This window comes from Dipodomys ordii, unplaced genomic scaffold (genome assembly GCF_000151885.1).
Source record: "Dipodomys ordii isolate 6190 unplaced genomic scaffold, Dord_2.0 Scaffold57, whole genome shotgun sequence".
Lineage (NCBI taxonomy): Eukaryota > Metazoa > Chordata > Mammalia > Rodentia > Heteromyidae > Dipodomys > Dipodomys ordii.
In genome coordinates, this window is record NW_012267273.1 from 792834 (window position 1) to 820311 (window position 27478).

General features: G+C 39.6%; 1 protein-coding gene across 1 annotated transcript in view; it reads left to right on the forward strand.

The window, feature by feature from the left end:
• Positions 1-27478, forward strand: part of Wdr64 (WD repeat domain 64) — a 151008-nt gene that overhangs the window by 69944 nt on the left and 53586 nt on the right. Inside the window, exons 12-21 of the mRNA XM_013021734.1 lie at positions 138-286; positions 3472-3595; positions 6969-7144; positions 8856-9026; positions 14451-14581; positions 18164-18265; positions 19968-20037; positions 20934-20970; positions 21698-21834; positions 23489-23594. Of these exons, the coding sequence (XP_012877188.1) occupies positions 138-286; positions 3472-3595; positions 6969-7144; positions 8856-9026; positions 14451-14581; positions 18164-18265; positions 19968-20037; positions 20934-20970; positions 21698-21834; positions 23489-23594 (1203 nt within the window). The remainder of the gene's footprint in view (positions 1-137; positions 287-3471; positions 3596-6968; positions 7145-8855; positions 9027-14450; positions 14582-18163; positions 18266-19967; positions 20038-20933; positions 20971-21697; positions 21835-23488; positions 23595-27478) is intronic.

A 27478-nucleotide genomic window follows, 5' to 3' on the forward strand; every position in this document is an offset into this window, starting at 1 on the left:
AGTACATTCCATTTTGAAAAATGTCCCCTCCCCCCCAATTTCCTGGTCCCCTTTCCCCTCCAAGTTGTATAGTCTAATGTCACTGCTGAATTAGTTCACCCTTTGTCCTACCATTTCTGTGCTTCTATCTATGCCAGGATCCAGTGTTATGGACATGTATCCTTTGACCAGGATGGTACAAGACACAAAACAGATTCCTCACACTCATGAAAGGGAAATCAATGTCATGCTTTATAACAAAAGCTTCCACCAAGTGCTCACAATCTGCTCTGAGTCCATAATTAAGGTGAGTTCATACTGTCTCCTCAGAAAAAGATAGAACAAAAAGACTTTCTCACAGATAAATCATTCATGGGGAAAAAGATGCGATGGTTTGCATGACTGTACATTGGGGCTCTTTTACTTTGGGGGATACTGGCAATTTAACTCAGGCCTTGCCCTTATCAGGAAGGTATTCTAATACTTGTGCCACACCCTATTTTTAGCATGAGAGCTTTCCTATGCTTTTTCCAGGGCTGGCCTTAGACTGCCATCCTCCTACCTCTGCCTCCCAAAAAACGAATTACCAGGATGAACGTCCATGCCCCTCTTTGCACTTTCTAAGCGTCCATCAGTACGTGAAAAACAAATATTTTAAGCCAGCTCATAATTCATGTCACCCAAGCCATGAGTTTGATTATAAATAAATCCATAAATAAACCCACCTTCTTTTTTCCAATCATGGGGCTTGAACTCTGGGCCTGGGCGCTGTCCGTCAACATTTCAGCTCAAGCCAGTGCTCTACCACTTGAGCCACAGCACCACTTGCAGTTTTCTGGTGGTTTATTGGAGATAAGAGTCTCATGGATTTTCCAGCCCGGGGTTGGCTTTGAACTGCCATCCTCAGATCTCAGCTTCCTGAGTAGCTAGGATTACAGGGATGAGCACTGGCACCTGACACAAAACCCAGCTTTATCTATTAAAAAAAATTAGAGGAAATAAATCAAGTTTCCATTTTAACTGAGATATGATTGCAGGATCCATGCCAAAAAGCAAGAACGAGAAACTTTGAAATGTTTACTCTAACTCATGCAGATACAGCATCTGTGCCATGCTGATTACATCTATAATCTCATATAGTTCTCTAAAAAGATCCTCATTTTCAAGATAAGGAAACCTGGGGCTCCGAGAGAATAGTGACTCATCTCAGGCCACTCATCTAAGTTAGTAAGTGTGAGGATGGTAGATGTGTCTGGGTTTGTCTGTCTTACTCATCCATAACTACTTCTCCTCCTTCTGCTTCTTCTGCTTCTTCTATTCTTCCTCATCTTCTTCCTCCTCATTGTTATTATCTCTGAATAGTTGATCGAAGGGGGTTTATTTGACATACCCATTTGAATTCTTTTAGTTTTAATTTTTTGCACTAGCAAGAATTCAAACACAGGGCCTTGTGCTTGCTCAGAAGTTCCTCTCCCACTAAGCCACTTCTTCAGATCTTTTTTTTTTTGCACTAATTATTTTTTAAATAGAGTCTCACCATGACCTACCTCTTTTAGACTTCCCATTGTAGTGTGCCACTGCACCCAGCTACCAAGAAAAGATCCTGTGAACTTTTCCACCTGGGCTGGCCTTAAACCTCAATCTTCTCAGTCTCAGCCTCCCACATGGTTTAATTTGACAAGTACAAGTCACCAAGTCCAACTATGGGTTGAGAAGGGGTTTCACAATCTTTTCTGTCTGGATTTGCCTCAAATTGTGATCCTCCTGTTCATAGTCTTCCAAGTAGCTAGGACTACAGTCTGGAGCCACCAGCACCTGGCTAACACCCATGACTTTTATACTTTATCCCTCCAATCTTATCACTGCTGGACTTAAAGTCATGATGTTTAGCTGTGATGTTGTGTCTGTCATTACAATCACCGAAATCCTTTTATTTCATGCATACTCTCTGAAAGGAGACTGTGTAGTGACGGACAGGCGTTATTCCAAGAAACCTCAAAGTGTGACTTTCTCTGATCATCTTCTGGAAATTCTCTCAGGTCCAATCCACTGGAGTACAGTGCATCTTCACGTATTTCCAATAGTGCCTAAAGACAAAGTAAAAGTTGTCCTGCCCTAGGGCACGAATAACAAGTATGAGCCACCACAGTGCAAGTCTCTTTTTTTCTTTTCTGAGACAGGGACTCAATATGTCGCTCAGGTTAGCCTCAAACTCACAATCCTCCTTCCTTGGCTTCTAAGTGCTAGGATTACAAGTATATGCTACTGTGTTTGGCAGAATGCTTCTTGATAGATTTTGAGGTTTTTCTGATTACATCCCTCCACATCTACAAATGGCCCCCACTCCGGGTCTTTTACGCTCACCTTGTCTATCTCTAGTCCATGTATCTAATGAGAGAACCACTTAGAATGACTGCTGAGCTTTTCCTGAGGGTTTTCCCATATGACATGCTGTTCACCACATGGTCACAATCCCAGCTTATCTGAATGATGGTCACTAGGAAATAAATTCAGTTTGATTGTTTTTATCTGCTGTACTTTTAATTGCTACGTTTCTATCTGATGCTAACTTTGTGTTACTCCCTATAGTGATGTGTTAGCTTTTTGTTACTGTCACCAAATGCCAGAGATAGTCAGCTTTAAAAAGAGAAAGGGCTTATATTTGTCTATGGTTTGGGTGGTTTCAGTTGTTGATCCTGTGCTTGGGGGCCTGTGGCGAAGCACCACTTGACAGCAGGAGTGTCAGGAGGAACCAGTAGCTCATCTTCTGGCAGTGAGGAGGTGAGAGAGAAATGGAGAAGCCAGTCTTAATAACCCTTCAAGGGTCCATCCTCACTGATCTAAAATCTCCCACTGGGCCCTACCCAAGGTTTCACACACTCCCAATAACACCATGCTGAGGAATGAGCCTTCATCCAAGGGCCTTGGAAGCCGGGCGCCAGTGGATCACACCTGTAATCCTAGCTACTCAGGAAGCTGAGATCTGAGGATCCCAGTTCAAAGCCAGCCCAGGCAGGAAAGTCCATGAGACTCTTATCTCCAATAAACCACTAGAAAATCAGAAGTGGTGCTGTGGCTCAAGCGGTAGAGCACTCGCCTTGTGCTAAAGAGCACAGGGACAGCACATAAGCCCAGAGTTCAAGCCCCACAACTGACCAAAAAGAATGGGGGGGGGGCCTTGGAGGGTCATTGCTACAACAAGTAACAGCTGACTACTTTCCCCAGCCAGGGACAGCGTGGAACAGTCACTGGTTGCCTCAGCCACCTAAATTTGCAGCTGTCATGCTGCAGGAGCAGGGAATCAGCTAGTTGACAGCATATATCTGTTAGAACTGTTTTGAGCCAAACCAACATTTAGGCCAGAGTACTGGGCAGGGTGTGAGAGGTAGAGAGAATGGATTTGGAGATTGCTTGGAATATGGTTTTTAAAAAAGTGGTAAGAATCAAAGTGTGCATGTATGAATTACTTGATTTTGTTATTGCTCTTTACAGGTTTGGGAACTGGATACCGGCCTCCAAATATATCATATTCTAGACCCTCATGGCTTTGGAGTTGAGCTGACTTGTGCTGATATTGATGAAAATGGAGTCCTTTTTGCTACAGGAGCAAGTAATGGTGAGCCTAATATGCAAAACAGCTCTCTACTTAAGTGTGCTGAGGATGTGACAGGAAGTTGCTTACTTTGGAGGTTGAAGGGAGAGCACCAATCAGGTGGCATATATAAATGAGCCAGAGAGAGGGCTATGCCAGTGAGTCCCTTATTTAATGGCCACTAAAGTCTTTATGTTGAGGTGAAAAATAGTGAATATCTTGCATTGCATTTATATAGTTCCTCCTCTAAGTGATTGTCATGTCAGATCCCATTTAATCTTTGATAGGAAATGTCTGCTGAGCTAACAAATTGAGTGTTATTAGGTAAATGATATACATTAGATTTGGTGCTGGCTGCTACGCAAAAGATACAGACGATTTTAGTATGGAATGCCTGTATTTGACTTGTTTTTGTGTCTAGACTCTTCAAAGGCATATGCATGTCGATCTTGGAAGAGTATCAAGCACAGAGTAGATAGCCTTGTCCCGTGTTTCTCATGGTGTGGAGCTCCAAACAAACATTTCGAGAGCTAGAGAGCTACAGACTTTCACCTCCTCCTCCTCTGAATTCCTCCAAAGGAGCCACTTGGTCTAGACAGTATGAGCAGCTGCAGAATATGTTTCTCCAGGGATGTATTTACTAAGTGGTTATACGCTCACAAGACAGTTGATGGAATGAATGGGCATCCTGATACGAAAATCTGACTTTTGAAAATGTGAGCAGTTAGCATTTATGATATCATGAGCCTCTGAGTTATGAATGAATGTAGCTGTACTCCCTACATGCAGGTTAAAACCTCTAATGGAATTCAGAGCCATGCACACAATCATTACCAGGCATGATAATTAACCGATTGAATGGATGACTGACAATAGTATAATTTCACCCCAACAGGCCATACTTCATTGTTAGCCTTAGAATTAAAATCCGTGTAAATACTGTCCTGCTCCAAGAACATGAGTTAAATTGGCAAAGATCTTGAGTCTAAGACCTTCCAGAAAATAGGATTCCCTGACTTCTGAGCAGCTCTGACCAGGGCCAGCAGATGCCTCTCACTACCATCCCCCACTACTACCTAGGAAGCACTGAGCACAGTGCCTCTCCCTGCTCCCTCCCTCACTTGGGATGGACAACTCTGGACAAGTCTGCAGGTAGAGGGAAATGTGGTTCATCATGGGACTGTGGTTTCCTTATCCCAGGAGTGAATAAGAACATAATTACTTCCTATGATGTATGACTCTTTTCCTCTGAATATCATAAAGACATTAAGAACAGGAGCTATAAGTATTTGCTTTATATTGAGTGGTCATTGAGTAAGAAGTATTCAGGGAAGATTCAGTGTTTAATGTTGGCAGTAAACAGACAAGTAATGGGCTGTTATGCTGCCCCAGGAAAACAGGTGTGGGGCAGGATTAGAATGGAAGGATTAAAGGGGTATGTGTGTGTGTGGAGAGCAAGAGACAGAGAGAGAGAGAGAGAGAGAGAGAGAGAGGAGAGAGAGAAAGTTAGGACTGAAGGAAGAAAAGGTAAAACACTAGGAAGGGGGGTACACTGCTTTCTAAACCTGAGGTGACCACTATAAAAGCCCATATAAGAAGATACTTTCTACACAGCAATGAGCTAGAAATAAACATCTGACCACTATATTGATCATCATTCCTTTTGTTTTCTTTGTCCCAATCCATAAGTCATATAAGCAAAGATAATGCTATGAAAATAGTCTTAGTCTCTATGGGCTACTATAAAAAAATAACATACATATAAATCAGAAATTTAAATTGTCACAATTGTGGAAATTAGGAAGTCTAAGATCACAGAGCAGGCAGATTTGTGGTTGGATGAGGACTCACTTCCTGGTTCATATGTAATACCTTCTAGAACTGTGTCCTCACATGGTAAAAGAAGGTATATGTGACTTTCTTTGATAAGAGCACTAGTCCAAGCTTGAGGGCTCTACATTCATGAACTACTCACAATCAGATCCGTTTAGCTTGAAACTGGATTTTCACAGAAGGTATTTTAACTGGAAGAAAAAATGACACTCCCCTTTTATCTCACCCATGGAACCAAAATATGATTCCGATCTTGACGGCTTCCTTGCTGTTCAAATTCCTTAAACCTGTCCTTAATCCAGTAAGAGACAAAGTTCTAAAATAGGTTAGTAGCTTAGGAAATGCAGCATATCAGTGAAATTACCTTTAATTTTTACTAATAATTATGTGTGATGCTTAAAATGTTTTGTATGAGGAAAGGGAGTTTAGTAAACTGGAAAGCACTGAGAGAGAGAAAATCCATTGAAGAAAGAAATTTCAATGTGAGTTGTGAAGAAATATGCATATGGTAGCACACCAGTAATCTCAGTACCTAGAAAGCAAAGACTGAAGTGTTGCAAGTATAAGTGTGAAAACTGTCTGGAATACAAAGTGAGTTCCAGCTCAGACTGGGTTATATACTTGGACCCTGTCTCAAAAGAAAAAATAGAATGAAAAAGGAAATGGAAAGGGGAAGAGAAAGGAGGGAAGTAAGAAGGGACAGAGGGGAGGAAGGAAGGGAGAAAGGAAGGAAGGAAGGAAGGAAGGAAGGAAGGAAGGAAGGAAGGAAGGAAGGAAGGAAATTCAATTTAGAAAAGTCTGAGGGTTTCAAAGAAAACTACCAGCTAGCTTTGTGTTACTATAATAGATACCTGAGATAACCAACTTGTAAGCAAGAGATTTACATTGTTGACCATTTTTGAGGCTTCAGTGCATGGTCAGTTGGGTCTGCTGCCTTTGGGCCTGTGCTGAGCCAGCACATCATAATGGGAACATGTGGTGGAACAAAGCTTTTCACCTCTTGGCAGCCTGGCAGTGAAAATGAAAAGGAGAAGGAGCTAGAGTCCCACACTCCCTGTCAAAGTCCAGTTCCAATGACCTAAGGACCTCCATTAAGCCTCACATCCTATGGGTTTCACTTCTTCCCCAGCAGCACCAAACTGGAAAAGAAACCATGGATTGAAACATAGGGTCCTATGAGGACACATCGCCAAACCAAAGCAAACATCTTAAAATATTTCAAGACATTGCCTGGCCCTGTTTGTTTTTATCTAACTATGACAAATGAGGTGGTACTGAAATATATTTTGTATACATCAAGACTGGGGAGGCTCACCTGTCAGTAAGAAATAAATAAAGGAGGGACTGGGAAGGTGGCTCAGTGGTAGAGCGCTTGCCTTGAGCTGAAGAGCTGAGGGACAGCACCCAGGCCCAGAGTTCAGGCCCTACGACCGGAACTCCCCCCCAAAAAAAAGAAAGAAAGAAAGGATACGGTGTTGGTGGAGAGCTTTAAGTAGGATCAGTGCTCCCTGAGTCAAAAGCCAGGATTTTTACTACTCACGTGTCATTTTCTCTGTGGGCTCAGGAACTATTAAGATCTGGGACTTCATCAGTGGGCAGGAGATCAAAGTGTTGCTGGAAGGGAAAGATTGGAAAGAGGAAGATCACTGGCTGCAGCGACTGATTTTCCTCAAAGGCCATGAGAAACAAAAATATCTGATCCTTGCCTTGGAGTCTAACAAAACTATCAAAATGATCCAGGTACCCAGTCCTGTTTTTGTATTATGCTGTAAGTAGTCTCAGGAAAATCCAATGAATCAGTGACCCCAGTTCACTCCTCTCTTGCCAGCCTGCTGAAGACAGCACGTGTCCATTAACCTTCCTATAATTTTCCAAGCAAATTTTTCAGAGATCCAAGCAAAAGGCACAGCTTCCCAGGCTGAGCATCTTGCCCATCATGCCATTGCTACAGGACAAGTCAGGCTCCACTAAAGCAAGGGTCAGCAAGGTTACATTTGCACATAGCTGATGACACTGCCATACCATCACTTGAGAATAATTCTCAGCTCTCATTGATTCCTCATCAGTCTCTATCCCTTATCAAGCCGTAATGCTTAATGTTCACATCACTTTTTCTGTTTCTCAACAACATTGTTTTGCTTGTTTTAGGGTCAATGAGGCAATATGCTTAATCCTTTTTGGGGAGGGGAGAACTTGGTAATATTCCTATTACTATCTAATATAGGTATACTAAATTTAGATATTATATATATATATATACCTATATATAAAGAAGGTATTAATATAGCTTCTTTAAATTTAAAATGAAGGCATTATTATTTTTCCTGGATGAGTGTCTCTCACCTTGTCACCTTGAACTGAAGGAATCTTTGCCTTTATTATTCTACTCTGGAAGCTACCATCAAAAATGAATACTGAATATAATAGGAGTTATGAAGTACTAGCATTACTTAAGATGATGAATGACCTCTTATTTGACTGAAAATCATTCCTGATTCAACAGAATTTTCCCCCGTTGTGGCACGATCTGATGTAGCACTGTAGAGAATGTCTTGGTGACGTATTCCAAAACACAATAATATATCTGTTTTCCCTCTTTAAGTTAGTGTAGTCACTAAGGTGTCCTTCCCATTAGAGAGTTGTCACAGACACTCCCTTTCTAAGGCCTGAAAGGGAAAAGGCATGGTTCTGTTCACATGTTAAAATTGAGGGGAGGGAGCAGCTAAATGCTAGTGGCTCACACCTATAGTCCTAGCTACCCAGGAAGCTCAGATCTGGAGGATCCTGGTTCAAAACCAGTATTAGCAAAAACATCCTTGACATATATATATATATATATATCCTATAACTTCATAATTGTACTCTGATCATGAAGTCTAGAAAGCATGGCACTTGTCTTCAAAGACAATCAATGAAAATCTGGTAACAAACTGGATTCTCACCAGTTAATAGAAAGTATAGTTGGAAAATATTCATAGAACCCCATAGGGCAGTATTAAAAAGAAAAACAAATGACCTATAATTTTCATGTGATAACTTGTGTAAATCTCAAAAAATAAGCAAATCAAATAAGAAGGCTAGAGTGTTTGAGTGCTAAAGTGCTTGCCTAGCATGCCCAGGGTTCGATTCCTCAGCACCACATAAGCAGAAAAAGCCAGAAGTGGTCCCGTGGCTCCAATGGTAGAGCGTTCACCTTGAGCTGAAGAGCTGAGGGACAGCACCCAGGCCCAGAGTTCAGGCCCCACAACCGACAAAACAAAAAGATGCACGTAGTTTGATAACATTTATAAAAAAAAATAAAACTTTTAAAATGTCTAAAAGCAGCAGCATCTACATGGAACAAACATGTAAGACATGATAAAGCTGGGTGATGGTGACACCAGTGCATATCCTAACTGTACAAGGTGAAAATGATTGAACTTTCCATGTAACCCTTGAATTGTCCACGCAGGGGAAGGAAGAGGACATCAGCCTCACGGTGCTGTGGGAGCTACCTGATGTCATCCCCTACCTGCAGTTGAGTAGCCACACTGTGCATCTGAAGACTAAAGACATGAATGACACTATTCCCTTCCATGCTGTGGAATTAATAGCTCAGAAAAGCTTTTCTCAAAATGTTCGTGTAAGTATCATTCCTTTGTGTTGTTCTGTTACAGTGCACTGTGGAGAATTACAAATACATCCAAAGACCTTTTTCTTCAATGAATCGCTATGTTCTGTTTTTCTGCTTCAGCTTTTGCTCTCTGACGAGCACCTCTGAATCTTGAAGCACATCCTAGACACAGTCATTACATGTCCCATATTTACATAAATAGCCATAAACGACAAATGTCTAAAAAAATGGCAAAAAGTGCTGTCATTTTCACAAATAATTTTGTAAATAACATGAGAAGTCTTCAAGATAATGACATGTTTACTCAAGGTTCAGTTTTCTCAGGTTGTCTCGGAATTTCTTTGTTTATTGTTGTTGTTTTACTCTGTTTCAACCTGAATCCAAACAAGATCCATTGGGTGCATTTGGTTGAATAACGTATTAAGTATCTGTTACTGTGTCAATCAATACCTTTCCACTGATGCACAAACCACATGTTGTTCAGTGACTTCTCCCTCTGTGAACACTTTTGGTACCCAGTACAGTGCTGCTCTGATATAAGAGCTCACACATTTCACCTTTCTTTTTAAAAGCCCTATAATATTTCATTTGAATGGTTGTACCATTGTTTATTCAGCAAGTTGTTCAAAGTGGGTGTTTGGGTTCATTCCAATATTTTCTGGTTTAAAGTATTATTTCAATAAATACCTTTTAAGAACTCAAAAAATTAAATATCCCACAACAAATCCTCAAAGAAAGAACTGCCCAATAAGTAAGTCTCTGTAAAGACTTACAGAGAAACTTCTCTGAAGAGGAAAGAAATATGGCCAATAGACACATAAAGAAATGCTCAACCTCTCTACCATAAAAGAAAAGCAAATCAAAACAACACTGAGAGACCACCTCACCCTAGTTAGAATGGCTATAATCAAGAACTCTAATAACAACAACCACAGGTGTGGCCAGAAGGGAACCCTACTGCATTGTTGGTGAGACGGTAAACTTGTTCAATCACTTTGGAAAGTAGTATGGAGGTTCCTCAAAAGACTATGCCTCCATCAGAAAGAATGGCATTGCCCCATTTGTTAGGAAATGGGAAGACTTGGAAAAAATTATATTGTGAAGTAAGCCAGGTGCAAAGAAACATAGGTCCCATGGTTTCCCTTATTTTCAATAACTAGTATATGTCTGAGTCAAACAGAAAAGGCAGATAAGTTGATGTTAGTGGAATGAACCCCAAGATAAGGACACAAGTGGTTTTTTCCTTCTTGCTATTGCTTCTAATGTATTTATAAGGTGATTTTTTGTTGCTTTGTATGTCCCTCCCCCATGGTATAACCCCTGTTTTCACTGTATTTGATGTTGCTATAATTTGGGGAGGGGAAGGGAAAAATTGTTTAAATAGGGATACAAGTGGACCCATTACAACAACGAGATGTACAAAATGCTATGGTGAAAAATGAACTTTACAACTTTGGCAGGGCGGAAGGAGGAGAGTGTAGTCATGGAGATGGGAGGTCAGGGATGGTAGGGGGAAAACAAAGGAGGAGGCAACAATGCTTGATAAGAAATATACTCATTACCTTGCTCATGTAATTACAACTCCTCTGTATGGTATTTTCACAATAAAAAAAAGTAACATAGAAACAGAAAACAGCATGTTAAAAATAAAAATGCTGGGGCTGGGAAGTTGGCTCAGTGGTAGAGTGCTTGCCTTGCATGCTTGAGGCCCTGGGTTCGATTCCTCAGCACCACATAAGAAAAAAAAATATAAAAATAAAAATGCTTTTTACTCAAGAAAAAGAAATGTACTTATTATTTTGCTCATGTAATTGTAATTCCTCTGTACAGTATTTTCACAATGAAAAAACTTATTAAAAATAATAAATAAATACCTTTTAAATATGTAATTTCAAGTTTTAAATAATAAATCTCATCAAATTTATTGCCAAATTTTGTTTTCTAGGAAATGATATATTCCTGAAAGAGGGACTGTTGGGTCAAAAAGTAAATGCTATATAATTTTTCTAATTTTTTCCAAATTTCCCAGCACAACAGTTTCACAATTCTGCATTTCCACTAGCAATAGTCAACTGTATATATTTTCATAGCCTTTCCAACTATGTTTGTTGTCAAATTTTAACATTTCCAAATTTAGATTAAAAAAATTCACCTTGATGTCCTTTAGTTGCATTTTTCTGATTAGTGGTGAGTGGATATTTTGTTGTTGGTGGTGGTGGTCCCGGATCTTGAACTCTGGGCCTGGGCACTGTCCCTCAGCTCTTCAGCTCAAGGCTAACACTCTACCACTTGAGCCACAGCACCACTTCCAGTTTTCTGGTGGTTTATTGGAAATAAGCATCTAATGGACTTTCCTGCCTGGGCTTACTTTCAGCCATGATCCTCGGATCTCGACCTCCTGAGTAGCTAGCATTACTGTAGTGAGCCAAGGCACCCAGCTGAGTGTATCTTTTTTTATATACATGTATAGGTCATTTGTTCCTATCTTCTGTCATTTTTATATCTAGGTTGTTCTCTCTTCTAACATTTTAATAGCTTGTCCTATATGAAGAATGTATCTTTTGTAATATAAGTTTCAGATTTGTTTATCTTTAGTTCTACAAAAAGTACATTTAACAAAACAGTTTATGAATACAATGCATCTAGATCAATGTCAACATTTTCACCCATCCTTCCCAGCTCACCCCTTCCTTCATTCTTTTTAGTTTTGTAAGATACACATTGAATTCTTGACTGCATTCTTCCTCAACCTCTCCTCTTCATTCTTCTCTCCTTCTCCCCTTGACTCCACCCCCATTTCTTCAAAGTACTGTTTCTTTGTATTTGTTTTATTGAACTTTGATTTTTCCTTTGTAAGGAATTACATTATTTGATTTCTTCCTTGAATCTACAATATTTCAGTTAATGCATTTGTATATACACTTGTAGCCTAGCTTTTGTGCTTTTGTTCTATATGGGGTCATTTTCTGTGGAATGAAGCCTGAGTTCTAGGAGTCTGGATGTAGAGGATTCTGGTTATCAGGAACTACTTACAAATAATCATATGTAATCTTCAAGCTTCAATAGGAAATCCATTCCTCTATCCCTAAATAGCTTGTCTGTATACATTTTTTTAATTCTTGTTTCTCATTTTAGCTGTATTGGGGTTGTGTCAGGGCTTTGCATTTGTAAGCCCAAGCTCTACCACTTGAGTCATGCCTCTGGGCCTCTATCTTTCTAGCTAAACTAATCTCTTAAAAAAAACAGTAAGGTCTTTCAAATTATCCTATGTTTCACTAAAAAAAATAATACATTTTGGACCATAAGAGAAGGTCACAACATAGTCATCCATTTTTTTCTGGCCAGCTTTTATGTGATCATTTTTTTATGCCAGGTACATTTCTTTTTGCCAACATGGGGGCTTGAACTCAGAGTCTTGTGCTCACTAAGCTTACAGGCTCACAGCTGCTTCTCTACCATTTGAGCCATGCCTCTACACAAGCCTTTTCTGCTCATATTGAAGATGGAGTCTCAAATTTTTCTGCCCTGGTTGACTCGTAATTGAGATCCTCTACATCTCAGCCTTCTGAGTAGCTAGGATCATAAGCATGAACCACTGTACCTGGCATGTTGTATACTTGATTTTTCAGCTCCATCTAAAAATACTGAATATTCGGTATTCAGGTCTGACACATTGGGGAGAAGACTAAGATACATTATTAGCTCATTAACATTAGGGTAACTACTACTGGAAGACAAACCCTACAGATATTAATATTTTAAAGGTTAAAAAGTAAGAAAGCACCCAGTAAGAAAAAGAAGATTCATCACTACACATCTCATGGTAGTTAAAGAAGTAAGAGAAAACGTGAGTTGAGAGAGAGAGAGAGAGAGTAGGAAAAAGAAGAGAAAGAGATACAGACATAGAAAGACCAAGAAGAAGAGATGAAGGTCCCAATATCTGCTTGAAAATCACGTTTCCAATAACCTAACTTCCTTCTGCTAGAACCCACCCTTTAAATGTTCCACCACTGGAAGCACAGATGTGGGCCTTGACCTTTAATATATAGGCCTTTGGGAGCCGCTCAATACCTAAACCATAGCACAAGCAAAACCAAGATAGATCACTGTCAAGAAAATGTTTCAGAAAGGAGAGAAGAAAGGAAAGTTGCAGGAGCAAAAGATCTCTAATGTAACTTACATGTTATTCTTCTAAGTCCCAGCAACTCCTATGCATGCTTCCAACACAACACTTTGAAATTACTCAGCAATCAGCACTTTAAATCTGGGTATTTAAAATTAGTATACATTTCTCAGATCACAAACATCCTATGTAAATTTATATTCTATGAAGTACAGTGTCCCGCAAATACTAGGATAATTGAAAATAATATATATGCCAGGCGCTGGTGGCTCACGCCTATAACCCTAGCTTCTTATCAGGCTGAGGTCTGGGGATCATGGTTTGAAGCCAACTTGGGTAAGAAAGTTCATGAGACCATTATCCCCAATTAACCATCGCATGTTGGCTCAAAATGGTATAGTGCTAGCTTGAGCAAAAAAAGTTCAGGGACAGTGCCTGAGTTCAAGCCCTACAAAAGAAAGAAAAGAAAGAAGGAAGGAAGGAAGGAAGGAAGGAAGGAAGGAAGGAAGGAAGGAAGGAAGGAAAGAAAAAAAGAAAGAAAGAGAAAGAGAAAGAAGGAAAGAAAGAAAGAAAGAAAGAAAGGAAAGAAAGAAAGAAAAAGGAAGGAAGGAAAGAAAGAAGAAAGGAAGGAAGGAAGGAAGGAAAGAAAGAAAGAAAGAAAGGAAAGAAAGAAAGAGAAAGAAAGAAAGAGAAAGAAGGAAAGAAAGAAAGAAGAAAGGAAAGAAAGAAAAAAGGAAAGGAAAGAAAGAAAAAGGAAGGAAGGAAAGGAAAGAAAGAAAGAAAGAAGAAAGGAAGGAAGGAAGGAAGGAAAGAAAGAAAGAAAGAGAGAAAGAGTGAGTGAGAAAGAGGGAGGGAGGGAGGAAGAGAGAAAAGAAGAAAGAGAATGGAAGGAAAGAAAGAGAAAATAGCATATATAACTGGCAATATGAAGAATTCATAATAAATACAAAAAGCTTCCACAGAGTGGTATAAAGTAGAAACTAGAGTCAAGGGAAAGAAAGCTGTAGTCCAGCTAAGGTGGAATAACCTTTCAAGAAGTTTAAAGGGAAGAGAAACATGGTAATCCACTAGTTGCTTAAGGAAGAACACATCAAGGGTAAGGGCAAAGAGGCAGTGAAGAGGGAGAGTGTAGTTTGCTGTTTTAGTGAACTTTGCAAGTTAAAACTTCGTAATGACAAAATAATAGATTTCATACTTTTAAAAACTTGTGACATTTTAGGTTGATCACAATTAATTTGCATATATTGTTTAGAGTAGAGCTGGATATTTTATGCCTACAAAACAGTGAGTATGTTTTCTTCTTTCTTTAGAGTCCTGCCATCAGTACTGAGGTAAACTGTATTGATTTATTGGAAGCAGAAGGATTTAATCTGATAGTTGCTGGAACCTTAAATGGTATGATCATCTTGTGGAATTTTACAACTTCGTCTGTCAAAGATGTGTAAGTTGTGTATTTGCCTTAAATAATATAAAGGTTTTAATGCAGAAAGCCAAAATAGCATGCAATACTAAAAAAAGGAAAGAGAAAGAAAGGGAAGGAACGAAGGGAGGGAGGGAAGGAGGGAGGGAGGGAGGAAACAAAGAAGACAGAAAGGAAAGAAAGATAAAGAACAAATCAATTTGCTGGGTGCCAGTTATTCACACCTGTAATCCTAGCTACTCAACAGGCTGAGCAATTAACCACCAAAAAGCTGGAAATGAAGCTGTGGCTCAAGCGGCAGAGTGCTAGGCTTGAGCAAATAAAGCTCAAGGATAGCATCCAAGCTTAGTTCAAGCCCTAGAACCAGTGTACATATGTGCACTTGCCCACTCACAAACACACACATACACACGTATATACACACGTGCACACAAAGTAAAAAATAAAAGCAATTGACAGTGTTGATGACTATCACGGGAGGCTTTTCTGGAGGTTATATTCATAGAGACCATATTCTTAATGCCTAAATACCAGGATGGAAGGTGGACCTTAATTATTTACAGTACAAGTACCTTTCACTTTTATGCCTTCCCATGAATGCAAGTATGATATTTCCATGTGTGAGCTTGTCCACAATTATAACCTCAACAAATACTTAAAGTACATAATAACTTCAAATACTCGTATCCCCCGAAATTCAAACATGCATAGCCATTATCTGCTAGTGATTCCCATCTGCCTTGCCCTGTAGACCCTTCAGCCTTGACAATGATTGAGCCTTCCCAACCTGTCATTTCCCCCAAACCTCTCCCATTTCTGTATTCCCAATGCTACCAGCATCTACCTCATCACGAATGTCAACTGATGAGAGGCATCCTAGGATTTGCCTTTCCACTCACCACCCCAACACATCCATATCCATTTATTTCAAGATGATGCCAGCAAGGCCTGGTGTGGCAGATGCAATTCAATAGCTCAGCCACTTAATCAAGGTGTTCTATATCATAATCCAAACATTTATCCACCCTTGTCATCCATTTCTAAATGCCCTCACTTGTAAAGCTAGTAGTGTGACACTGTACTATTTATATGGATGGATGGTAAATACGTTTTTCCAAGTTGTCCAAATGAGATGTATTAACAGCAACCAGGTATGGATACTCTATGTTAAGGAAGGGGGGCAGGAGTTAGTAAAATTTTTAAGTTGTATTGGGTACAAGATGGCTAAGAATGTTAGCATAAATACAAATAAAACCAAGTTCATCCAAGCATTTGGGAAAAGGAAAGAAGTATAAAGGACAGGAGAATAAAAGAAGGAAAAGTATGTGGGGAAAATCAGAAAGAAATGCATAAACAGTCTCTTAACTCTCCAGTTCTAGTACTTGGCATTCTTGTCTGGACTCTGAGTATATTCTCTTTTGAAATTTTACTTAGAGTGACTGTTCAGATCCCTCTCTCTATACCTCAGGCCATGTTCTTGTGGACATCCTGTGCATCTTCTCTTGCAAAGTTGTCATTTGATTCCTCCCTTTCTTAAGCAGTTTGCACACTTTGTCCACTTGTATATGTCTCACTAGTAACAAGGAAGAGCAGATAATTCCAGGCTTAATGCCTGAGCCAATGAGAAAGGTACTCTCATGACGATTTCCCAGCTTATGATGGAGTTTCTGAAGGACCACCTGTGGTTGAAGGAAGCATTTTGCCAAAAGGCTCACTAGTATGGACAATTCATAGCATCTCACTCCTATAGGCCAATGATGATGTAAAAGCAACTATTTTGAATCACTAGAGTATTTTGCAAAGTGTATAGCTTAGCAAATGACTATGTGAGATAATATAGGCTCAGCTTTAAAAGTTCAAAAATTGAATACTGTTTCCACATTTACGGTAGAGGCCATTTCTTCCTCTACCTCAAACCTTGTCTAAAATCCCTTCACTGGGGCTAGGAAGGTGGCTCAGTGGTAGAGTGCTTGCCTTGTAAGCATGAGGCCCTGGGTTCTATTCCTCAGCACCACATAAGCAGAAAAAGCTAGAAGTGGCACTGTTGCTCAAGTGGTAGAGCGCTAGCCTTAAGCTGAAGAGCTCAGGGTCAGTGCCCAGGGCTAGAATTCAGGCCCCACGACCGACAAACAAACAAACAAACATAAAATCCCTTCACTGGTTAATGCTTTTAGCTCCATGCATTTGGAGGGGTGCAAATTCAACATTGTTTTTGATAAATAGTACACCGTTTAACCATTCAGCTTTTCTGCAGAGCAGAAATACCTGAAAAGTTGGAGCTCCACAAGTCAAGTATATAGACTTCTCCTCTATGCTTGGTTTACTCCCTCACAAGACTTCTTTATCACTGTGTTAGTCTATCTGTTATTGTAACATATACCTGAGTTAATTAGTTTAAGAAGATTATTTCTGGCTCAGGGTATAAGAGGTTCAGGTCTCAGATTATTCTTCCCTGTTGCTTTGGGCTGGTGCAGCACATCACAATGGGAGCAAGCGATGGAGCAAAACTCCACCTTATAGATTGTAGATGGCAGAAAGTCACAAAAGAAAGGGATGGTTCAACTATTCCCTTCAAGGACACCTCCACAATAACTAGAAAACCTGGAGACTTAATCAGTGATAGGCTCCTTGGAGATAGTAAGCATGTTCTACTCAAATCTGTCGCTAAATCTATTCAGAAGCTGTCCAGGCATGGTGGTACATGCCTATAATCCCAGCTATATAGAAGGCAGAGATGAAATGATCCCAGTTTGATTCCATTTTTTGCCTAGGCAATAAATTAGTGAGAATGTACTCTAAAACCAAGCTGGGTATCCTGGTGTGGATTGGTGGCCTGATTTACATGAAAGGCAGAGATAAAGATTGAGGTCCAGGCTGCCCCTGGGGCAAAACCTAAGACTCGATCTGAAAAACAAACTAAAGCAAAAATGTTGGTAGTATGGTAGAGTTAAGTGGTAGAATGCTTACCTAGCAAGTGAGAGGCTATGAGTTCAAATCCCAGCATAGAAAGAAAGAAAGAGAAAGAAAGGAAAGAAAGGAAGGAAGGAAAGAAAGAAAGAGAAAGAAAGGAAGGAAGGAAAGAAAGAAAGAGAAAGAAAGGAAGGAAGGAGAAAGAAAAGAAAGGAAAGAAAAGAGAAAGAGAAAGGAAAGAAAGAAAGAAGGAGAAAGAAAGGAAAAGGAAGAAAGAAAGAAAGAAAGAAAGAAAGAAAGAAAAGAAAGGAAGGAAGGAAGGAAAGAAAGAAAGAAAAGAAAAAGAAAGTAATTTGTATGAAGCTTCCAGGAAGGTCCTCATAGGATTATATAAGCCAGGATCTGACCTATAGATAAGAAGACTTTTCCAGTTAATTGAATTAAAACACTTCTAAATCATTAAATTATTAGTTTTATCATAGAAAAGTATATTCAAACTCTAAGTAATTCAACCTAAGTATATTCAACCTCTAAGTATTCTTTTTGTATTCAATATATATTCATATTTATATTCAATACATATTCAATAGTTTTTTAGGAGCTGGTTAGGTTTGCAAAGGGTAGACATTGTAAATAATGCAAGTTCATTAATTCATGAGTTAACCATGTAAATAAATGCACATTTATTGTAAGGTACCGACCTGAAGACTGCTTCAATACAGACCCTGACTTGGATCCCAAGCGCTACAGAATTAATGACATACTTTTCCTCTTCCGCACTCCTGAATGTGCAAGGTAACTAGTACTTCCTCATCATTTATTACCATGTAGGACTTAACACAAGTGACCTCAGTCACCCTGTACTAAGGATCTGCTGAAGGAAGATGTAATTTAAGCTGATTTCTTGGCTTCAATGTTCCTTGCGATTCCCATCTGTAGGTAGTTGGGGTGGCCCTCCTGGATCTAACACCCTGTGGGGTTCCACATCACATCAGGGACCACACAACTCCCTTTACAATGGTGCTACAAATGTTCTCTGGGCCACACTTTGAACCAAAATCTAGCACTGCAGCCACTGATATGAAGCCAAAGGTAGATCACCCTATACAACTGTGCAATCTCCATTCTCTCATGTTTGTTAAATATTTAAAGTATTTTTAAGCTGGTGCCCGTGGCCCACACCTGTCATCTAGCTATTCAGAAGGCTGAGATCTGAAGTCTGTGGTTCAAAACCAGCCCCAGCAGAAAAGTTTGAGATTCTTTTTTGTTTTTTTTTTGCGGGGGGGCGGGGGTCCGGTCGTGGAGCCTCAACTCTGGGCCTGGGCGCTGTCCCTCAGCTCTTCAGCTCAAGGCTAGCGCTCTACCGCTTGAGTCACAGCACCACTTCCAGCTTTTTTCTTTTTGCTTATGTGGTGCTGAGGAATCGAACCCAGGGCCTCAGGCATGCACGGCAAGCGCTCTACCACTGAGCCACCTTCCCAGCCCAAGTCTGAGATTCTTATCCCCAATTAAACACCAAAGAGCCAGAAGTGAAGCTGTGGCTCAAGTGGAAGAGCCATGGCCTAGAGAAAGGGTAGGGATGGCACTCAGGACCAAAGTTCAAGTCCCAGGACTAACATACATACACACACACACAGAGTATTTTCTTGTATTTTGCATTAGAACTCTAGGGATTGTTCTAGTTGCATTTGGCACTTGACAATGCTAAATATGTCTCTGAAGAAAAAACACAGGTTTCTGTGCTGGTCTGGGATCATCCACTTGTGATTCAAAATATAGCATCTTCTCTACTTCGTGGCTTAAAATGTCATCCAATCACTTGGATATATTGAGGCTGTATTCTGTGTAACTCTGCACCAGCATCCCAATCACTTAGCAGCCCCTTCCAGCAAAGTACAGCAATGGCAGGATCAGGCCAATGAACTACCAGAGTTCAGGAAGCACTTGCTAGCTGCCAATGGACCAATCCCTACCATTTCAGGGATTCCTAGGCCAAGAGCCTAGGAATCAATCTAGAGCTAGCAATGAACCAGGCCAGACTTTGGATTCCCCAAATCCAGGGAACAGTACCATTTACTTGCTAAGCCTTCAGCAGTTTGATCCAGGAATGTCCACCCATAATACATTAATGAACATTCATTAAAAAGTGTAGCATGTGGTGGTGCTGGGAAGGTGGCTCAGTGGTAGAGTGCTTGCCTTGCATGCCTGAGGCCCTGGGTTCGATTCCTCAGCACCACATAAGCAAAAAGAAAAAAGCCGGAAGTGGCGCTGTGGCTCAAGTGGTAGAGAGCTAGCCTTGAGCTGAAGAGCTGAGGGACAGCGCCCAGGCCCAGAGTTCAGGCCCCACAACCGGACCCAAAAAAAAAAAAAGTGTAGCATGTGATTAGTTTCATAAATGGGTGGCCCAGTATCTAATGATGGTGAAAGAAGCAATTGACTCCTGAGAATGATAGACTATCTTAACCATCCATCCCTGGAATTTCTCCCTTCTTTATAGGAAATTAAGTCAAGATTCCATATGCTCTTCAACCCAATGTGATTCTAGCAAGGGTCCACAGAGTAGCAAGGTAAGCAAGACACACACAGTGTGTTTTCTCCTTACATGAGCACCATGCTACTCCTCTGATGGATGGCAAAGATGTGTGCATACAAACTATTTTTTTTCTTTTTTAAAAAATCAGTTGTTTACATTGTTTCATATCCATACATTGTTTTTAAGCTTCACACCTGTGAATAATCAATACATGATCATTAATAAAGTTGTGCATGCTAGTGTTATATTCATAAAATAAGAAGATAATTTTAGATGATCTCTTTTGCTAAAAAAGTGGTGCCATATTTCACATAGAGAAGAGATCAGATTTAATGTAATTCTATATAATACATGTAAAACAATGTAGTTGTTTTCAATGATTCAATTTTATGTATTCTTTGCACATTACATTTCTAGTTAGGATTTTATTCAAAAGAAAATTTTCACAGTAAAAACAAGATATACATATTTTCCAACTACTAACTAGGAGGATGGAAAGAATAAAGTGCATGATTGATGTGAAAGCTAGCCAAGCTAGTTCTTGAATCCAACTTCGCCATTTAGCGAGATCACTCACCCAAATTTGTTTCCACACTAGTTTAAAAAAGGGGGGAGAGAGGAGATAAACACTAAGTGTTATGGTTGTTCATAGAATTAAGAATAATTTACACTAAGAGCTAAGTATGCCATGGGTATTTAATTGCTTTCTTATTGGGCTAATCCTGAGCTAGTAGAATATCATTGTGTTCTGAATTCTTTATGAATATGAAAATCTTGGCAGTACAGTTTTCTTCAAAGACCTAATTAAAAAATATTTTTAAGATGGTGCTTAGGAATGCAAACTTAACTACCTTAAGAACTTGTTCATTTAGCATGTCTCATTTGCTTACAATGGCCAATGAGCTTTCTCTTTTTTTGCCCCTCACCCAGGGAAGCAAGCAAAGCATACATGAAAGTGAAGTTAAAGGTCAGTGTCATATCTCTCTTCCCCGCCCCCTCTTTTGGAACCAATATAGAGCTTGAACACAGGGCCTTGCACTCTCACTTGGTGTTTTCCATCATGGTTGGTGCTCTACCATTTGAACTATGCCCACATTCCAACTTTTTGCTAGTTAATTGGAAAGTAAATCTCTGAGAATTCTCTGGCCAGGCTGACTTTGAACCTCAGTCCTCCAGATCTCAGCCTTCTCAGTCACTAGCCCATCTCTCTTCTTCAGAATAATCAGCTCCTTTCATTTCTTTTTGCAGTGGTGAGGACATAGACTAAAAGGCCTTACATGTGCTAGGCAAGCACTATGCCAAGCAGTTGCATTGCAATAGATCTTTATAAGATATAATGAAAATCCAAACTATTGTGGAAATTTTTAATCTTTAGCACATTTCCCTACAACTTTTAGATTTCCAAGGCTTTATGGATGCATTAAGATGAATATCATTTTTAGCTGCCATGAACAGCTTCGGAAGGCTTTTGCAATGAACCAAAAACAAGCTTTTTCGATGTTTTTCAGTGATCAAAGATTACATTTTAAGGCCTTTTTACTGTCTGCCTTGTGGATTTCTCTCAAGTTGAAACAAAATGTTTCTGAAGAATAACGTGTTGTTTTGCTATTTTCCTCCTTCTCTCTTCTATATTCCATAAAATGTGGGATTCCTAGCTTTGCAAATCCCGTGGATGGTATTATTTTCTCCAATAGGTGAGCAAACAGACAATGTCTCAGAGCAACAGACAGCAAGCAAGAAACATCTTGCAGCCACCACTATAGTAGAAGCTCAGCCTCCTCTGCTAGTCACCGCAAATGAAGATGGACACCTCCGTTTGTGGACCATGGAGGTAGTGGGGCTTGGTATTTCCTGGGAATAGAATAGAAGATAAAGGCAAGCAATTAGCCAAGTATTGAAATGGCTTACACCTGTAATCCTAGCTACTCAGGAGCCTGCGATTTGAGGTTCAAAGCGAGCCCAGGCAGGAAAGCCCATCAGACTCTTTATCTCCAACTAACTACCGTAAAGCTGGAAGTGGACCTGGGGCTCAAGTGGTAGAGGACAAAAGCTCAGAGACAGTGTCCAGGCACTAAGTTCAAGCCCCAGGACTAACACACACACACACACACACACACACACACACACACACACTCAGAGCAATTAAATGAATCTTGATATCTTGGTTTCCTTCCCTATAAATCCAAATCTACTATTTTTCAGCCTGAAGCTCAGGAAATGGTTTTGCAACCTGCTCACTGATTGCTTGATTCACACCTTACAATAGGCCAGTTTTGTAACTTAAAAGTAACTTAAGAAGTCAAACTATTAAAACTGTTTATTATGTCAAAATTTCCTTTTAATCTGAGCTATACCTACATGTCATTCAATATTTTATTTGGTACTTAAATAATATTAAAGGATATTAATAATGGATCATAAATATTGATCACATGGCTAATTTTCAGTGATTCAAACTGTTGGGAGATGATCATTTTCAGTGTGTTTAAACACTGAAAAAAAATAATTTGTATTGAGAAGATTTGTGGTGGAGGGTGTACATCCTAGTTTAGGAAGACAAATCAGGGAGCATTTAGAGTACAGAAGACAATGAAAGGATTGGCAATAGACTGGTGATGATGATGGGGAATCCTAAGACAGACATGGAGGTGACCCCACTTGTGGGAAAGCTCCTTGCTACAATGGAAGACTTGGAGATGGTACCCAGTACCTGAAAGGAATCCACGACATAGAAAGCATGGCCACCCGAGCAAGTCAGCCTCAAAGCTCTCTTGAGATCACAGGTTATCCGTGAAAGCCCTGACTTGAAAAGACAAACTATTTCTGAGTTGTTTTTACTGTTGAAGCCATGCCTTTACCCCCCACCCATGGCAATGAAAAGAGAGAAATAGGAGAAGAGATTACATCCAAGTAGTCTCAGAAAACGAGTAGATGACTCCAACTCTCTGTTATCAAGCTTGCATGTCTAGTCTTCACATGCCATAATATGTATGAAACTCCATTTCAGGGCTAGCTCATACTAAACACTCAAAAACACTGAAGTTTAATCTCTAGCAACCCCTTATCTTGGACACATCTACCAAAGTAAATAGGCAAAGGTTCCTATTGCAAACAATGGGGATACCCTTATACCTAAAACAATGTTTACAATGAGAATATGTAATTGTATGTGGAAGATGAATATGTAATTGGAAAATACCATCTGGGGAATCTCATAAAGAGAGTTCTGGACAGCCTCAAGTTATACAGGCAACGTATAATGAGTCTGCATGCTTATGATGAATGTTTGGTGATATCTTTAGAGCCTTTGGAGTGTTTAGTTTCCAAGAAATTTCCCTAGTGGTAGTTGCAAATTATTTTGACTTACAAAAATGAGACCCGTGTCTTCTAAAGTAGTAGAGGTAATTCTGGAGCTGGGTTACATAGAGAGATTAGATAGCTTTTGATCACGAAAGAAAGGTCTATTTACCCTGACCTTTATTTAGGGGAAACTTCTAAAAGACATGCTCCCCTTCACAAAACATTCTGCCATCTCTCTGACATCGCTGTACACTGACTCCTGCAACAAGATACTTCTGGCTGGAAACATGGGTAAGTCATTTCCCCTACGCCTGCAGCGTTGGGCATTCATCATCCCTCCTGCTAATGGGCCCTTGACATTTGTATCCAAGTTGCATCTGCTATTCTATTAATACTTACATTTTCTTTTCTGTTTTATGCTGGTCCTGAGGCTTGATTTCATGGCTTGAGATTTTTGTGCTCAAACTTGGCACTTTACCACTTGAACCTCAGATATTTGTTTATTTGTTTGTTGATGGTGGTTAATTGGAGATTAGAGTCTCATGGACTTTCCTGCCTGCTCCTCAGAGCACAGCCTTCTGAGGAGGATTATATCTGTGAGCCATCAGTGCCCAGCTTAATTCTTACATTTTCGTCTTCTCTTTAAGAAAAAATAATTTTTCTCATGAAAAAATATTTTATAACAATCTCAACCAACTAATTTTTTCCAGACATTATTGAACACAATCACTTTTATTTCTATTTAGTAAATTTGCAGTATTTGTTTAAAATTTTCATTACTTTCATATTTTATTTTGGTCCTTTTGTATTCTGAAAATTTCTGATGTTTGTTTATATGTTAGTTTATGCTTTCTATAGTCTCTCTCTCTCCCTCTCTCTCTCTCTCTCTCTCTCTCTCTCACACACACACACACACACACACACACACACAGTTGACAATATCTCAGTTTGAACTCAAGGGGTACCAGATTTGCTTGCTTGGCAAAGGTGGTACCTAAACACTTGAGCTCTACTTTCAATCTACCTTTTTGCTGGACTTTGGAGATGGAGTCTCTTGGAATGTTCTGCTTTGAACCATGATCCTCCAGATTTCAGCATACTACGTAGCTAGGATTATAGGCATAAGCCAACAGACTCTTTCATTTTTATAACAGAATAGTAAAGAAATTGAAGACTGGGCAAATTTTGCTTTGGTTGTAGGTCAGTGGTAGAAATTTTATGTGCCACATCTCGGTCGTTGGGTTCTAGTCTCATCATGGCAATCAAAGTATCAAAAAGCAGTCTGTATATTATTATATTATCTTTGCCTACTATGATGTAAACCCTTTCTTAAAAAAACATGTTATCATGAGTGTAGAGGTGATGTACAGAAGGATAATCAGTCAGGTAATCAGTACATTTCTCTTTTGAACCTTGTCACCCCTTTGCCTCACTCTGTAAAAGCTTTTTTAAATCAGGTATATAGAAATAAAATTTAAAAGTATAGGCAATTCCCAGAATGCATTTCTGTTGGGGCTACTCTCCTTTAGCCTTTCTTGAGATCACTTTACTATTAAACAGCCTTGCTGAGATTGTATTGTTTATCTGTGACCCAGAAAAAGAACAGAGGGATGTAATCCAACCCAGCTCATCTGTATTATAACTAACATAGATTCCTAGTTTCTTCCACGGTACCGTGTGTGTGTGTGTGTGTGTGTGTGTGTGTGTGTGTGTGTGTGTGTGTGTGTGTGATGTTAGATATTAAAAGAGCTCTGAAAACTGAGTGTGGTGGTATATGCCTATAATTCTAGTCCTGAGGATGCTAAGGTGGTATGCCAGTAAGTTTGAGAAAACTTTAGGGTTTGCTATCCAGTCTCTATTCTAAACAAGGCATTCTTATGCTCTGTTGCTACTGTTTAAAAACAATAGTAACAACACAATCTATAGGCTTTCTTTTAATTTTTGAACATTGTTAGGTTCACAGCAAAATTGAGTAGAAATGAAGACCCCTGCCCCCACACCCTCCCAACCTCGCCCTGGACTGGACAGCGCAGAGCTTCGTGTAGAATAGTTTAGTGATTCTGATGAATTTGTCATGTCATGTAGCCACCAGTACAGTACTATATAGGGATGTTTTCCTGACCCCCAGATCCTGCATGTGAGGGTTCAGCTCTCCTCCCCGACCCCTTGGCAAGCACTGAGTTTTTTACTATTTCTAAGGCTTTACCTTTTCCTGAGTATCATAGAAATGGAATCATGAAGTATTTAAGCTTTTCATATTGTCTTCTTGCATTAGTGTGCTTGTTTGTTTCCTCCTTTTCTATGACTTGACAGCTTATTTCTTTTTAGTTCCTGGTAAGTTTCCATTGTTTGGATGTATCATGGTTTACTTATTGAATGGCACTTTGATTCCAGGTTTTTCCAATTATGACTAAGGCCACTAAAAACATCTGTGTTTAAATTTTTGTGTGGACATAGACTAACTCCATTGGGAAAATACCCATAAGTGTAACTTCAGGATTGTGTGACAAGAGTATATGTATTTTTGTAAGAAACTGTCAAAATAGAAGTGGTTCTGTGGCTCAAGTGGTGGAGCATTCACCTTGAACTGAAGAGCTCAGGGACAGTGCCCAGGCCAGAGTTCAAGCCCCACAACTGACAAATAGATAAAAGAAAAACAACTTATACTTTAAACAAAACAAAACAAAAAAAGAGTAAGACAATTATTGTCTTTAAACATATTCACCATATGACTGGAAAAGGAATAACTGTGAAATAAATTAATTAGTATTTCAAAGAAAACCCATCCTCCAAAATTGGTTAAATTTTTCTGCATGCCCCCCAGGAATAAATGAGAATTCTCTTGTTGCTTCACATTGTCACCAGCACTTGGTATTTTCAAAATGGATTTTGGCCATTTTAATAGTTATATAGTGGTTTTTCATTGGTGCCTTAGTTTATATTTTCCTGGTGATATATTTCTATAGGCCACATTTGCTATCTTCTTTGCTATCTGAATATCTCCTTCACTGAAGTGTTTGTTCATGCCTTAGGACCATTTTCAAATAGGCTTATTAGTTTCTTATCATTGTTTTAAGTATTTTTATTTTCATTATATTCTTTAGATAGTGCTGGGGCTTGAACTCAGGGCCTCACACTATTGAGGCTTACTTGAACCACACTGCCAGCTCATGATCTATCATCTCTTTATTCCTGGTATTTTCCTTTGCTCTAAAGTCTCCTCTATACATTAATGTGCTATTCTTTCTTTGAGGTTTTCGTTTTGTGGGGAAATGAGCAGGTATTTGCGCATAGGGAGTGTAAAGCCCTGTACATGCTACACAAGCATTCTGCCATGAAACTACATCACCAGGTCCTGCTTCTTCCCTGCTTTCTTTCTCTCCTTTCTCTTTTTCTTTTTCCTTCCTTCCCCTAGGTAACCTTCTGTCCCTTTCTTTTCCTTTCTTCCTCCCTTCTTTCCCCTTTTCTTTCCTGCCAGCATTTTACTATGTAGACCAAGTTGTCCTCGATGTTATTCTTCTTTAAAAAATATTTTTAACGAGCTTTACAACGTCGGTGGGGGGGGGAAGGGGGGAAGGAGAAGGATTGGGATTGGGGGGGAGGGGGGAGGCTGGGAAGGGATGTGAAGGGTAAACAAAGGAGGAGGATGCAGTGCTTGATAAGAAATGTACGCATTATCCTGCCCATGTAATTGTAACCCCTCTGTACAGTATGTTCACAAATAAAACAAAATTAAATTTAAATAAATAAATATATATATATATATATATATTAGTGGTTTCCTTGGAGTTTGCAATATAGATTTACATCAGATCAATGGTCATTTTTCTTGTGCCAGTCCTGGGGCTTGAACTCAGGGCTTAGGCTCTGCCCCTAAACTTTTTTCCTCAAGACCAGTGCTCTACCAGTTGAGCCACATCTGCAATTTTGGCTTTTTTTGGTGGTTAATTGGAAGTAAAAGTCTTCTCAGAGTTGAAGACATGACTCAGTTATAGCACTCGCCACTGAGTGAAAACATCAGGCACTGAATTTAATACTGATCTTGGACAAGGAAAGAAAGAAAGAAAGGAAGGAAGGAAGGAAGGAAGGAAGGAAGGAAGGAAGGAAAGAGAGAGAGGAAGGAAGGAAGGAAAGAGAGAAAGGAAGGAAGGAAGGAAAGAGAGAAAGAAAGGAAA